At 41.6% G+C, this 15,321-nt stretch overlaps 2 protein-coding genes and 1 long non-coding RNA gene across 6 annotated transcripts in view; 2 read left to right on the forward strand and 1 right to left on the reverse strand.

Moving 5' to 3' along the window:
• Positions 1-15,321, reverse strand: part of LOC135110575 (probable RNA-binding protein 19) — a 70,955-nt gene that overhangs the window by 44,520 nt on the left and 11,114 nt on the right. The window contains exon 18 of the mRNA XM_064023025.1: positions 12,285-12,354. The gene's annotated coding sequence lies outside the window, so the exon portion shown is untranslated. The remainder of the gene's footprint in view (positions 1-12,284; positions 12,355-15,321) is intronic.
• On the forward strand, positions 2,675-5,715 carry LOC135110577 (uncharacterized). The gene is made up of 3 exons (XR_010273317.1): positions 2,675-3,648; positions 4,586-4,693; positions 5,462-5,715. It is a non-coding gene; the product is annotated as an uncharacterized LOC135110577 (long non-coding RNA).
• LOC135110576 (NADH dehydrogenase [ubiquinone] iron-sulfur protein 5-like) lies at positions 11,737-15,219 on the forward strand. 4 transcript variants are annotated; one of them, XM_064023028.1, is made up of 3 exons: positions 11,737-11,866; positions 14,013-14,272; positions 14,650-15,219. In XM_064023028.1, the coding sequence occupies exon 2, from the start codon at positions 14,015-14,017 to the stop codon at positions 14,264-14,266; it is 252 nt and encodes an 83-aa protein (XP_063879098.1). In that variant the 5' UTR covers positions 11,737-11,866; positions 14,013-14,014; the 3' UTR covers positions 14,267-14,272; positions 14,650-15,219. The 4 variants fall into 4 exon arrangements, with proteins under 4 accessions (XP_063879098.1, XP_063879096.1, XP_063879099.1 ...); XM_064023026.1 differs by having other exon boundaries at positions 14,013-14,218; XM_064023029.1 differs by lacking the exon at positions 11,737-11,866 and adding an exon at positions 11,925-12,256.

Genomic DNA, 15,321 nt, shown 5'->3' on the forward strand with positions numbered 1-15,321 from the left:
AAGCATTACTGACTTCCAGATCCCGGAACCCGGATTTAGACCACGTGCTGCTGAGAAAACTCTAATCTGGTATAAGCCTGAGTGGTGAAAACGCAAAACCGTCTGTATGTTAGTTATTTTTTTTTTCTTACCTGGGATTAACACTTTTCCCGTGCTGTCAAAATAATTCACCCGTTTTCTTTTTTTTTTCATACATTTCTTATACCAAGTTAGAGTTTTCCCAATACTACATTCATTCCCAGTCAGAAGTCGCGAATCCTTCCACATTTGCATTCGAAACCCTTTCACTGTGATCCGAAACAATTAACAGCACCAGAAGTAATGCATGAAATTTCTATAAGCATCTACAAGAAAGAAGAGGATTTAAAAGAACAGATTTTGCAATTTCTACCCAGTTTAAGAGTTGGAAGTGTCTGTGGAGTAAATAAAGATGTCTCAGAGTGATCATTAATTACGTAAAGATATACCAAATAACGATCAAAGGCTTTAATGTGCATTCTCCCCTTCACTCTTTAGTTTCCTTACAAAGGTGGACAAGTGGCAGACTCTAAGCTAATAAGAGGACTTAATATTGAGGGAAAACATGAATTAAACAGAATTGAAGTAAGTGCAGAAAGATACTTAATTTCTGACCATGACTTTACGAATATACCTCTCTCCTCTCTCTCTCTCTCTCTCTCTCTCTCTCTCTCTCTCTCTCACGCTTCAGCTCTCTCCCCACCTCCACGTACAAATTAAGAGACACCCCCCGTCACCTCACGTCACCTCATCTCATTAGCAAATCTTGTACAACTTAATGAACGAGGAAGGATGGGAAACTTTGGGAAGGGGAGAGAATTGGACGGATGGAGACGGAGAGGGTAAAGAGAGTGAGAAAAAGAACCGGGAAAGGAATGATTAGTGAAGGAGAGAGTGAGGGAACCGGGAGTATAGAGAGATAAAGAGGAGGAAAAGAAGAGGGGAAGGAAGTAGGAGAGAGAGAGAGAAGAGACAGAGCTATGAATATGGAGGAAATAGATATAGAGGAGAAGAACTGGGAAGAAGAGAAAGGGAAGAGAAGAATGAAGCGAGAAGACGGAGAAAAAAGAGGAAGGAAGAAAACAGACATGGAACAAAAAATAATAAAGGGAATGAAGGAAGAGGATGACAAGACAAAGATAAAAAGGAAAGTAAATATGGAATAGAAAATTACGAAGAAAAGATGACGAATATAGGAAGAGAGAAAGGAAACAAAGAGGAGTGAGTGAAAGAAAGGAAAAAAGAGACGGACTCAGAGAGAGGAGAGAGAGGAAAGAAAGGAGGGAATGACAGGAAAGAGAAGAAGGGGAGATAGAGGAAGGGGCGTGACATAAATCTAGTTCCCAGCAGGAGACTGTTTGGAGGAGCGAGCGAGCGAGCGTGTGTGTGTGTGTGTGTGTGTGTGTGTGTGTGTGTGTGTGTGTGTGTGTGTGTGTGTAGTCATTGCCTGCGGGGGGTGACATCCGGGAATCAATTAAAGTAGATGTTCTTCTTTTCTTTCACCTCCTCTTCCTCCTCCTCCTCTTTCTTCACTGCATCCTCCCCCTTTTTTTTCCCCCTCGCACTTCACTCCTCCTCTATTTTGTTTTTCCTTCTCCTTTTCCTCCTTCTCCGTCCTTTGTCTCTCTCTTTTCCTCACAACTCACTCCGGCAACCCACATCATTCCTTTTTTCCTCATTCTCCCTCCTCGTAACACCGCCATCCTTCACTCTTCTCCTGTCACTTATCATCCAGTTAATTCCTTCCTTTTCTTCTCTTTTTCCTCCTCTGCTGCCCACTTTCCTACTTTCTTTATCCTCATATTTTCTTGATTACTGTGTTTTCCTCTCTTTTCACTTTGTTCTCTTTTCCTCTGCTTCTTCCTCACTCTCTCTTTGTTTCTCTTTCTCTCTTTCTCCCCATCCTATCTTCAAAATCGTTTTCCTCATTTGCAATTTCTCTATAATTATCTTTTTATTATTATTATTATTCTTTTTATGCATTTTTTACGTGTCAGGAAGACCGGTCAAGGGCACAGCAATTAATAATAAAAAAAAGCTGTTTAACCTCACTACCAAGAGGAAAGAAGAGGAAGAAAACCAAGAGGGAGTTGGCCAATTTAGTTTCCGAGGTGTCTTGATTCCTCAGTCCTCTTATGTACTTCTGTTACGACTAATCCTGCTAATCCGTTTCCTCCTCGCTCATTATTCGTTAGTGTATTCACCTCTGTCGTACCCCAGTTTTTGCATCTCTCTCTCTCTCTCTCTCTCTCTCTTGCTTTCCACCTCGTGCCTGCCTCCCTTTCTCCACCCCTTTGTTTTCTTCCTTCTCCGTTTGCTCCTCCTCTTCCTCCACTTTTTTTCTTTTCTTTTTTTTTCTTCTTCTTCTTCTCCACTTCCTCCTCCTCCCCTGTTCAGTCGCCGCCCAGGAAATAAATTAGACAAAAGCACACAGGTGTTTAACTTCCGCTTGAAGTCAAGATATTTGCCAGTCCATAATGTTTTCTTTCTTGACGCATTTCCTTTCTCTCTTCGTTCCGCTAAAGCTTACAGCCCCCGTGTGCGTGTGTGTGTGTGTGTGTGTGTGTGTGTGTGTGTGTGTGAGGGACGTTCTTCTGCATCCTGTTTCTCAAATACAAATGTTGGGACAATGCCGTCTCCGGCTGCCGCCCCAAGGCCCTCACACACACACACACACACACACACACACACACACACACACACACACACACACACACACACACACACACACACACACACACACACACACACACACACACACACACACACACACACACACACACACACACACACACACACACGTTCCCTCAACACGTAATCCGTCAGCCATCTCAACACACTCAATCCATTTCATCACGCATCTCGCCTTGTTCCTCTTCCACTCTCACTCTATTTTCATTATCTTTAATCGTCTCGTTCATCTAATTGTGGAAAAAAAAAAAAAAGTTCAGCAGTTATGGAAGTCTGACATTGCCTAATAAGCGGCTCTTTTCCCTCTCACCTCCTTGCATGAACACAAAGAAATAGAGATCCTGGGATATCTACCAAGGAATACTCCACAAGTGCACCCAAAGTAGCGTATAATATTTTTGGTGTGGTGAATGACTCGTGTGGGATAGCACTGGCATATAGAGTCCGCCAAAATAACTACTGTTTCTTGTCTATTTATTTATTTTTTGCATCAGGCACTGAGCTGCAAGTCAGGCAAGTAAAATTATGGTTAGTCCGCCGATCAAAACTGGCCTGAAAGCACAGTCACGAGTTTTCAAACCAGTTAAGTTCCTGACGTGATCTAATGTCTGACTCTTCAAAGTATGTGTGTGTGGAAGGTGGAGGGAGTGGAGGCAGACTATTCCACATGCCGCACACACACACACACACACACACACACACACACACACACACACACACACACACACACACACACACACACACACACACACCTCCCAACACGAGATCACACCATGGGACCCGCCGATAACAGAACACCACGCAGGCAACTTTACTGCGAACGCTGGACAAGTGGTCACGTGGATATCACGGGCAGTACTTGCCCTGGCTGCGGAACATTATAAACAACGACGTCCTGCCAATCACAGCGTCGCTACGTGTACATCACGAGGATGGAAGGTGAATCTCTAGATCATGTTCACAGGAAAGTGAATGCGCTCTTTGATATCAGTTTGATTTCTCAGATTTGTAGTGTTTATATAGAGAATGAAATAAATATGTAATTAAAGTTATCATATTTATATAAAATGGATGATAATTTCAACGCTTTAGACAATAACCCTTCGCATACAATCTGTCTTGAAAGTAAAATACAAATGTTGAGTGTTAATCGTGATGTTACTTACAGGATGCATGAATCATAAAACAATACCTGAGAGAAGACTCTGCAGTGTGTCATCATCCACACACACACACACACACACACACACACACACACACACACACACACACACACACACAAACGTGTCAATAAACTATCTATCTATCTATTTATCTATCAATATTTATATACGATGACAAAATTGTAGAAACTGTTAAGTGTTCATCACTATATGCGGAGGCCATTGCATTATTCAAATACAGACTTTATATACTTATATTCATTCATTTGCTTATTCGCACATAGAAATTCAAATGCCTAAAAAAAAAAAAAAAAAATTTAGTTCGAGTGTCTGCCAATATCAGCATTCATGAGTGGTGCCCATGATACGCACGTCCCGCGATGGCTGAGCCTTAAGTGCACACAATCACGAGGCTGAGAGCAATCCTCGGGAAGCCCCGGGACTTGAGGTCCTCAGATAGGACCACGCCAACCCTGATTACGAGCAACCCTGATTACGCTGCCACCAACAGGAATAGCAACATTGAATACAGCAACGACAACAAAACAACATGATTAACTGCTTCCTCTTTTTTTTCTTCTTCTTAAGCTACTATTACTACTAGTACTACTACTACTTCTATTGTATACAAGCTCGTTAAAGACTAATATGTCTCCTCATACGTGTTCTTCCTTTGTATTCTTCCTGTGTAATGTCAACAAGAACATCAACAGCAAAATCGACGGAAGCTACATATCGATGAGAACACCACTACTACCACCACCACCACCACCACTACCACCGCCAACAACACCAACGCAAAAGTGCCTCCTTTGGAATGAGTAAGTGAACACAATGACAAGACAGTGAGTGCGTAGTGTCACGGGGCGCGGCGGAACCCACTGGTTTTGGTGTCGCGGGCGTGGGCAGCGGGGCACGGGTCGGCAGCTCTCTTCCTTCCCCTACATGAATTCCTTATCTTTTACGCAAGAGTGGATGTGTCAGAGACTACTTAACAAATTGCACGAAAAAAAAAAAAATTGAGAGAGAGAGAGAGAGAGAGAGAGAGAGAGAGAGAGAGAGAGAGAGAGAGAGAGAGAGAGAGAGAGAGAGAGAGAGAGAGAGAGACGCTACATGTGGATTTTTAAAGTGAATAAGGAAAATGTAGCAGACTAGCAATAATCAAACGCCTTAAGAGTCTGACGATAATGAAAGTTGAATACAGCAACAACATATACGATACAGGTAGAGTTATATAAACAATAAAAAGAAGGCGTCCCTGGAAAGGTCAAAGGACATAATGGCGTACAAACAACGATGGAACATGTGTTGGCATCCTCCATTATTAGCAACTACAAAGTGTTCGTCACTGGAATTGTAAGTGAATGGAATACACATGTTAAGGCCATCCGCGGCTTTCCTCAAGTGTCCTGGCGATGCATTAACTCAGTCTCTAAGCACTAAATACTTATTTTATTTTCATTATTAAGTGTGCGTGTGTGTGTGTATGAGTTCACACCCAGTCTCCCCTCCTCCCCTCTATCCCTGCTCAAGTGAAGGCCACACAACCCTGCTGGTTGACGCTGCCATCCATTTTTGCCTCCCGACAGCGCCCCGCCTGCTGCCCCGCTCCAGGCCTGGCGTGGGGACGGGCCGCTGCTCCCATCCCTCCCTCGCAGCAGAAGGGCACAGGTCACCGATGATTCACAAGCCACCATGGAGGGTGAAGAACTGTGAATCTGTGACTCAACCTGACATACTAATTAAGAAGAAGCAAAGACTGTGACTGCTGTACAGATACGTCCAGGTCGCAACTGACTTCTCTATATTTGCCTGCCCATGTCCAATAAAGTTTCGTAAACAACCGAATGTTTTCTTTCATTCTCTTAAATTTTCTTAGGAAGGACAGACTGGAAAGACGTTCTTTATATTAGCTCTGAGTCCCCTTTTAGGTGTCCCATTCAAGTCTAGTATTCCTCTTCCTCACCCACTGCATGCGGGACAAGTCAAGACTAGGAAGACGCCCTCACCCCTTCACACCGATCACCCTCATCACATCAGCCGTGCTCCCTGCAGCCCACACGCCCCTTGCCCGGAACTGAATGCCAAAGTCTCATAAATTCCCCAAAACGAAGCCACTCCGAGAGACAAACAAGGCGCATCTCGTCCCGCCCCCACCACGTTTTCTCCCAGCGGTGCAATCATGAATTCAGATCAGTACTGGTGTTGCCTTAAATCTGAGGCAGATGTGTCCGGGAGCCAACACCCGGAGCACACCCAGGCCTTGAGTGTGCATAGCTGCGCAGGAAGGATATACTGAACACAATGTTAAGTGATGACTCCGTAATCTTCCTATTAACTCCCTCTACTGGGCAAAAGCAGTAGCAAAAATAAGAACAACAGCAACAGTCAAGACAACCGGATCAAATAAGTCAACAAGTTTAGTGCTGAGTATAGACTGGCGTGGTGTCAGCGGGTTTTCAGGGAGCATTGCTGACATCAAACACACCACACTCCGTCAGGGTCGCTCACACTCACACGAAGGCTACCTATTCTAATCCTGCCATTTACTCATTTGCTCCATCACAGAGTAACAATTGAGCCAAGCAACGGTAGAGAAAATTATTTTTCCTTTAATCGATTTACAGAATTTGAGACAACCGATAGCAAAGTTTTATCGTGTGTGTGTGTGTGTGTGTGTGTGTGTGTGTGTGTGTGTGTGTGTGTGTGTGTTAACATTAAACAAATTCTACTTCATATTTCTGAAGACAAAAACATAAAGCGAAACATTCACAAGACTAAAATCTCAGGCAGCTAAATTAATGCTTTAGGATCACATCAATTTGCGATCCTGCGGTTCGTTTATTTTTATTTCATTACAAATTTCGCCTCAATTTGTTACGTGCTCTGGGAAAATTCTTGCAAACGTGACCTCTGGGTTTCCTTGGAAAAGGTATATGAATTTAATGATAATACTCGTTATACACTACTACTACTACTACTACTACTACTACTACTACTACTACTACTACTACTACTACGACCACTATTTATGAAAAAATAAACCACAAATTACTGGTTACTCGAAATAAAAGTATGAACGACGCATAAAAACCTACAAATGCGAGCGTAAGCCGCTGGTGTACACTCACTGCCAATTCTTGTCTCCTTCTCCCGGATCCTGGAGGGTTAGGGACGCCTGTAGTCCTCCAGTCCACCCATGCTCCTCGGACCTCTTCCTCTCATGCAGCTATCACGTCCCGGTACAAAGACACACGTCCAATTAGAGATTCTACTCCTCGCTCCTCATCAGTTGCCTCACAAACATTTCCCTCTTGACTGATGGCTCTTACCGGGACGCCAATAAGGCGTAGGCCAGGCACACTACACACACACACACACACACACACACACACACACACACACGAATATTGTGTGTAAAAAAAAAAAAAACACACAAATATATTGTGTGTAAAAAATAAAAAAAAGTGTTTCGCAAGTAAATTCAGACTTATTTGCACGGTGCTTGGTGACGTCAGACTGGTTCTTGGGGAAAAGTCATTACAGGTGTGACGCGATGAGTCACGCCGAGTTCTTCAAAGGGGAGGGCTTTTGATGTGCGTTTTTAACCAACAATATTATCCCTCCACACGCAGTGATATATTTCTGCTGTTCAGTTTAGAACATCGCTACTTATAGGAATGAAAACAGATTCGCACTGGGCACGAAACACTTGAGAGGTGCCGCTGTACATTGATAATCTGCTCATGTTCTTCAGGTGAGGCCAAAACCAAGAGGGCGTGGCCTGGTGAGTGTGGAGTGGAGCACCAGGATCTAACACTGTGGCACCACGCAACGTGCTTTGCGTCATGACGACCAACATCCTGCTTGCTGCGCCCCTCGCGGCCAAGTGATCCAGAGCGCTTAAATTACTGCACACAATTACTCTGTACTCATTATATTCCTTGACTTCCCGCACCGAGTTGCTGTCGACCATCTAGACCCACTGCGCCGTCATGGCTTTATTTTTCAAATCATCACCTGTCCTTAGCTGCCGCTCATCACGCCTCCAGGTCCGCCTTCCGCCTCCGTCCACTGTGCTCCTTTTCGCCAAGGTCCAGGGAGTCGCCTCGCTCTCCCCAAGCACACGTCAAGACAGGCAGCCCAGCACGGCCACCACATCCGCCATTATCAAGGCGATTATGCTATTTTGCAAGTGTTTATGGCGGACTTACGTTTCTTGGGGTTATTTAGAGTGAGGTTTCTCAGACACGTAAATCTGTGAGAAACAAGTACGCTTTACATCTTGATTTTCCTCCCTATCCTCTATCCTTATGGTAAAGTGGAAAACTCAATAAAAAATAGATTCTCCTGCTGCCGTGTAATCCGCAGCAGTGATAACAGTCCTTGGCGCTACACTTGTAATAAGGTTTTGCTTCAAGGCTCCCTATAACTGTGAACGTGACTGCTATGTACTTCATCGGAGTAAAAGGTGGCGAGAAAAGTTGAAAAGTTAAGGCGGATGAACAATATAGCTCCTACGCACTTAATACCATCTGCCATCCTCATCCATAAATCTAATACATAATTTTTGTTTTCTATGCTGCAGCACACGCGGCAGTGACATTTCACATGTGTTGCTTTAAAACCCTTCACAAGGTATTTGTTGTCGTTACGACGCCATTCCCTTTGTCACGAGGTGCCTCTGACGGAGCACAACTGCTGCCAACAACCTATCCTGTATAAAGATGTCCCAGATCAAATCATCTCAAGGCCTGTATTCTCAAACGCTTTCTTCTCTCATAAAGACAATTTTCAGAGAACCTAGATGATTAGCCAGGTTATTATGAAAATTTTTTCCCATTGACGATGCAAAATCCTTGTTATACTATTACTAGAATCACGAAACACCCCTTTAAAACCAAATAAGTTTCATTAGATTTAAAAAAAAAATAAATGAATAAAAAAAAATCGAGATGTAGCATTGGAACGTTTAAAAATATAAGTTATTGAGTCGTAACTATAACCTCCACTCGACGTCTCCACTTACACTGTGCTCGTGCCACATCATCCCTTATACCCTCCCCCACTCACAACAATTGTCGTAAATGAGACTTTCTTCTTTTATACCAAAGCTATTTTTCCTTCTCTAGTACTACAATTGATTTATAGTCGGGTAGTTAAATCGTTTCTGTTTCTCTTTGAAATCCCCTTGTATCTCACACTATTTTATTTTTAGCCACAAAGTACAAGTGGTGGTACTTCCTCCCTTGACCCCTACAGACAACGAATCAAGCGACGGTAGTAGGTTTTCCTTATCTCACCCAGAAAGAAAAACCAGTTCATCCGGCTCGTTACTTTTTGTTCTTCCCAAGTCAGTGTACTTAAGCCACTGTAAGAAGTCAGAATCCGTATTTTAAAGGCTTAAGCTTTCATGTGGACTATTCCTAAAGGACATGTAGATAAATAATCGAGTTTTCACCGGAGTTTTTAAACGTATGACAAAAGAACATTAAAAAAATAAGGAAACAGCATAAGATCAGCAGGCCTACACAAAACAGTTCCTTCCCCGTTGATAATGCAGAATGCTAGAATTTTGAAATCATCCTTGGAAACCCTATTGACCTTCCCTACAACCTGTTGAGTGCATAGCAAACAGGATACCGAAACCATTGAGAAATCCGTCCCTGAGTCACATGCAGGGCTTCCCGCAGATCGCCACTGCTACCGTCCTTCCTCTCTGCTCCCTTGGTGGTCTGTCCTTGCCTTCCTGGAGACGCTCTACTTGGCTCAAGTTGGTTTTACTTCACTCTCCCGTTACTGAATATTTTTCATGTTAAATATTCTTTTAAACATTTTTTTCTTAATGATAAACATGTCTCATTTATTTCTCATTTATTTTGTAATCAATGCTTTCTATCATTTCATTCAATTTCCTTCAATGATTATGTCCTCAGTCGCTGCACGTACACAAATAAATGACACGCAGGTAAAATCATCTAATAGATTAACAAAATAATCAACCAGTCGATGAATTCTATCATCACAAGAAACGCCATTCCGACCAGAGTTCTTAAAACCTTAATAACTATGTAGCACTAGAGCCTGAATAAAAAAAAAGGGAAGATAAGAAGCTGAAACGTTTGAAAATAATAATAATAAAAAAACCTTTATCGATTTATATAGCCAATGTAATCCTTTCGTTCATGCTTTCTTTCTTTCTTTTTCTTTTTTTTTTTTTTAATTCTCTCTAGGGCCTACGGTTATAATTTACAAGTGATGGATGTCCTATGCTTTGTTCAAAGTACTATAGAGAAGTGTAGGGTGCCAGTCCCGCTAGTCTAATACTGTGCTTCCGTGTTGACCCTACGTTTGCACACTCGCTTTTTTTTTTTTCTCTCTACGTCATGCGTCTGAAATAACGGTGTGCACTATTCAGTATATTTCGATGAAGGCTGACTTAATTGTTCCCTTAATCAAAAAGTCAGTATCAAGTATAGGGTGTTTATTTAGTAATTTTCACCGAAGTTCTCTCTCTCTCTCTCTCTCTCTCTCTCTCTCTCTCTCTCTCCACGACATCCCGTCACGCAATAAGTCTTCCCTTATATCAGCAGTACTTACGAGATAAAAAGGTTCCTCTTACATCACATTCTTGTTTAGTCTCTCGAAAACGATTCACGCTGATTGTTATTGTTCTGAGTGGACATCCTATTTTGTGCATAAGAAGAGACACACTAGGAAAAGATTGTGTGCAGCTTTCTATCATGATTCTGAACACGATGAGTATACATATAACTTTTCCTTCATATTCAATGGAAGATCATAATCGAAGATCTGATGGACTGCGAGTTTTCCTTCATTCCCATTACAAATGCCAGAATTCAAGATACAGCAACACAAAAATAATGCCACGCATCTACTCACCCACTCAGGTATTCATTCTTATACACATACACATTATCTGGAGTTCATGGACACAATTAATCCGAATAAATTTCATGATAGGAGGACGTTCCTGGCCTAGCCCTCTTTTTCCTTTGAATTTTTCGTGCGTCATAAGGTCTGTCCCTCATAAGGAGATTCTTATGAAATCCTTTCTGTGCCAGACTATCAAGTACCTAAATCATAAGTAAAATATACAAATTTATAAGTGAATTTACAAGAACAAGTGAACAACGTCTCTCACAAATCACCTTTGGCAGATGACCGTTTAACTACACAATCTATAATAATAGTTTGTGCTCTATCTGAATCACAACAACATTGGTAGTGTGCTTGCAAGACGTCATATTTTGTTCGCGGAATGTGTAGTGCCACATGACCTACTACGTACTAGTTGGTAACTTGTTCTGGATTTCTTCACACGCAGCATCATTAGTTTAAAGATGCTTCCCCACTTGATGCGTGTCTAAATTAACTAGGTTTATGAACACAATTAGCCAAACAAGTGGTGGTCTAGTCTAGTCTAGTCTAGGAATCGGCACGTTTCTCGGAATGTTTACCCAAGTTCAATGGGGTCGCTGACTTGCTGACGTGACTGTACTTCCAAAAGTTCCTATACTCTGGTTTATTTGCCCAAGTTGTATATTTGTACTTGCTTGTACACGTGTTCTTTTACGTAATCTATGAACTGCAACCACACACGTAAAATACGTCGCACAAATATCTAGACTCCATCGCCACCAAAAAAAACCCAGCGCGTGCCATCGACGATTAGTACCAACACTATTTTGTACTATTTGTTCACGAACATGTGTTGTGACTCACGTCTTCCTATACACATCTATCGATCTTAAACAACCAGTAGTCAGTCATACATGCGAAAACCCAGCATAAATGTCCAAATAGTATATAAATTCACTAATTGTAACATCGTCAGCACAAATTGGGCGCCTCTCCTGCAGACTGACGATTGACGGCAACTCAGGGCTGCGGGAACGACGGTGGCGCCACCCTTCAGCTGACCGCAGGCACCCCGACTGAAGCTCACTCCAACTTTCCACCTGAATTCTCCAGTAAGTAGCTGAGCCGTCGTTAAGTTCAAGGGAGGCAAGGTACAACAGATGTGGGATAGTGCTGGGAGGGTAGTGAGGCAAGCGTGAGGGGCGCAGGTGTGGTGTACGGAAGGGAATTCCAGGTGATGTGCAATGCCTACCGAATCGCACATCAGCTGTTTGTGTTGCATCACTTACGCCTCGGCACTATCTCCAGTGTTATGGAAATCTACCGTGTACTTCATTACGAGCACGATTGTTAATGAATCATGGGTTACTATAAGTACTGCTATAGGATGTTCACCGTGAAATAAGAGAAAGTAATGATAATATGGATATGATGTCGGTGGTCTGCACACCTGGACTTGCCTATTGTGGTCACGGATAATTACAAACCCCTTCTGTGTCAAGGTGAGTGTGGATGCTACAGTGTACTCACCAGAAGCAGTGTGGAGTCCTAGGGGCTGGATTGGGAGTGTTAGAGTCGTCTTTCCTTATATTGGTGCAATCTGCAATACAAATATGAACGGTTATTCACAGTATTAATTAACGGTGTCTTGATTTAAGCGTTGATGTCAGCTACTTTGTGCCTCACCAAGTTAAAGTGATGCATTTATATTATATCTGATAAATTATGTTTGAAATACCCACTTTCTCATGTACCATCACCCTTGGGCATACTAGGTATTTTAAGCCTAACTCAAGATAGCCACTCAGGTCCCGTCACCTATGGCATGGGTATTTTAGGCTTAACTTCCACTGCTTTACCCTTAAAGTAGATGCTTACAGTAAAATAATTCAGACTATAGCATAGTCAATCATGAATTCCTTTAGCTCCTAACAAACTTGACTAAGCCTGTGGTCTTTTCAGTAGCTTCCAACTTAGTCTCAGTCTGGAATTCTGGTTCACCAGTCACTCTTTCCATCTCCACATCAAATCCATAGTTGACTCAGTTGCTAGATCGTCTGCAACAGTAATGTCTTTATGCTTATATTTGAAATATAGTGCAAGATCTTTATTAAAATATACCTCATTCTTTTGGCAAACTGGCTATGCCGGTGACTTAAAGCCCTCAGAACCCGTGCACATTGTGTACCTACTTAGCAGACTCAGATTCAAATTCTATCTTGTGCATTCCATTCTGTTTTGATCTAATTACATACTGCAGTACTGGATTTTTCGCCATGAGTGTGGCATTAACCCTTGAGGTTTAATGTTGACAACATTATTCCTCTTCAACCATCTTGGGTACTATAGTGTAAAATTTCCACTCAGCCACATTTTTGCTTTGGTTTTAGGAACCTGGAAGTTCAAACCAAGGTTCCTGTGAAATAAAAAAAAAATATAATCCACCTGGATTTTGAAAGTATTTTGCTGTATGCAAGACAGTAGTGTCCAAAATTACAGTAACCCCTCAGAATATGAATAATTAATTTGAGCAATTTTTATCCTGAAAATTCCCATTCCACATATTTCCAAACATTTCATAAAAGCACACTGAGATGGCACATTCATGTTTGAAGGCAAATTCATGTTCAGGATTAAAAAATATATTCTTATGCCTTTCAGATTTGGAAAAAAAATGTATTCAGAGTGTTTTCTGTAAAGATACAGGAAGTCATAGTTCCTTATGATCATTAACCAGTTTTGTACCTAGGTTATATAATTTCAGACTTACACCAATGTAAATTCATAATTCATGAGAAATTCTCAATCATCATCTGCCTTAAGACAAGGCAACATATATCAGTCTGCTAGAGCAATAAGGAAGCACCATCTTTACTTCATACTCTTTGTGGTCATGGCACAAACTTGTGGTCCTTGTGGCTGAAAACTGACCATTTTGCTAATGAGCTTTGTTGTCATCATGTCCAATATCCTTTTTTTTCCCAATTAAAGGGTTAGATGCCTTATGAGTCTTCCATCTTTCTCATATTTTCCTCTTCTCACCATCTCCAGGTCTTCCATTTATATGCAACTCCAATACTCTTCTAAGTATATGGGTCCCCACTCCTTCTCAATGTGCCTGTACCACTTCAATCTGTTCCTTCTGAACACATTTATTACATCCTCCACTCCACACTTTCTCATCACATTGTTAGACTGTAATGATTATGATGCTTTTATTATTGATGGATCTTGCTCACAATTTGCTTTATCTTCCAGACATGGCTGCCCACATTGCTCCTGCCTTCCGCACGCCCATGACTGACTTGGTGGGCAGCGTCATGACCCACCAGACCGGTTCACGTTGTGCAGATTTTGAGATGCGCGCAATGGAGTGTCTGGAGGCGTATGGCGTCCAGCGGGGAAGAGTGCGATGTGTTGACTACCTGGACGATCTGAGGGAATGTACCTTCAAGATCAAACAGGTGGGCATAATTGCCTCTCCTAATTCTACTTCTGATCGTATCAAATGAGGTCAGGTAAGCCTCGATTGCATCGGCACCATGACCATTGCATATCTTATGACGAGATGTCAAAGTAAGGTTCCCTTCTTCAATCTGGAAGACTTTGTTTGCTTTTTGTGTTCTCTTCATAGATGGATAGTTACTTAGATGAAGGAGCCTGAGGAGCATGTTCTTGAGATTAGAGCTTTATTATAGATTATTTTTAATATTACATTTAAGTTTAATTTTGTTCCATATCTTTAAGGCTTCCTGCATTATGATTTAAGTATCTAACTGTTAGTTACTGATAAATTTGTAATTTTAAGTCTGCACAAAATTTACCTAACATCTTTGACATCTTGAGGTGAATGGCTTAGAAAATGTCAATGTTATTCTTGGTTCCCCATTTCCAGCTTGCCCGAGTGAGTGAAATGCGGGTGGAGCGTCACCGCCAGTGGCTCATGGGAGAAAGATCAAGTGAAGACCACTATGCACCACCAGCAAGGAGTGACGCATATTAGCAGTATTTTTCATAGGAAAAGGCATTGGATATCATAGAAATTAATGTTAAAACTTTCCTAAGTCATCCATCTTAGTCTAGAATGTGACTTTTGTTATTGCCAACTTTCATAACTGGAAATAATTTTGATGCTAAAAATCTTTTGGAGTTTTTTTTTATTTAATGAATCCTATTTTCTCTATAATGTTCCCAGTTTTGGAAAGATGCAATTTATGTAAATACTGCAGTTAATAAAAAAATATAAAAAAAAATTGTACCTGTTTGAAGTCCTGAATGTGCTCAATAGAGGGGTGTGTTTGCTGTATGCCCACTGTAGTTAGCTGCTGGGCATGTCACAGCAAATACTTATTTATAATTTATTTTCTAATGTAGTTGAAATGTACTTTTTTAGAAATATAAAAGGTGAGGTTTCTATCAATGTAATAGTTATATTTTTCTTTAAATATATGCCAATCTGATGCGCTTCATATTGTTTTTTGGTCCCAGCTACACTTTTCTTCCTATATCAGTCTGTCATCTGTTCCTCAGAGCTCCTGTCAAACTTTGGACACAAATGGAACCATGA

This window comes from Scylla paramamosain, chromosome 20 (assembly GCF_035594125.1).
Source record: "Scylla paramamosain isolate STU-SP2022 chromosome 20, ASM3559412v1, whole genome shotgun sequence".
NCBI classification, from domain to species: Eukaryota; Metazoa; Arthropoda; class Malacostraca; order Decapoda; family Portunidae; genus Scylla; species Scylla paramamosain.

Coding starts and splice junctions, on each gene's coding strand:
- LOC135110576 (XM_064023026.1), top strand. CDS start 14,015: ATGGCTGCCCACATTGCTCCTGCCTTCCGCACGCCCATGACTGACTTG. Junction 14,219..14,649: donor GTACCTTCAAGATCAAACAG/GTGGGCATAATT, acceptor CCCCATTTCCAG/CTTGCCCGAGTGAGTGAAAT.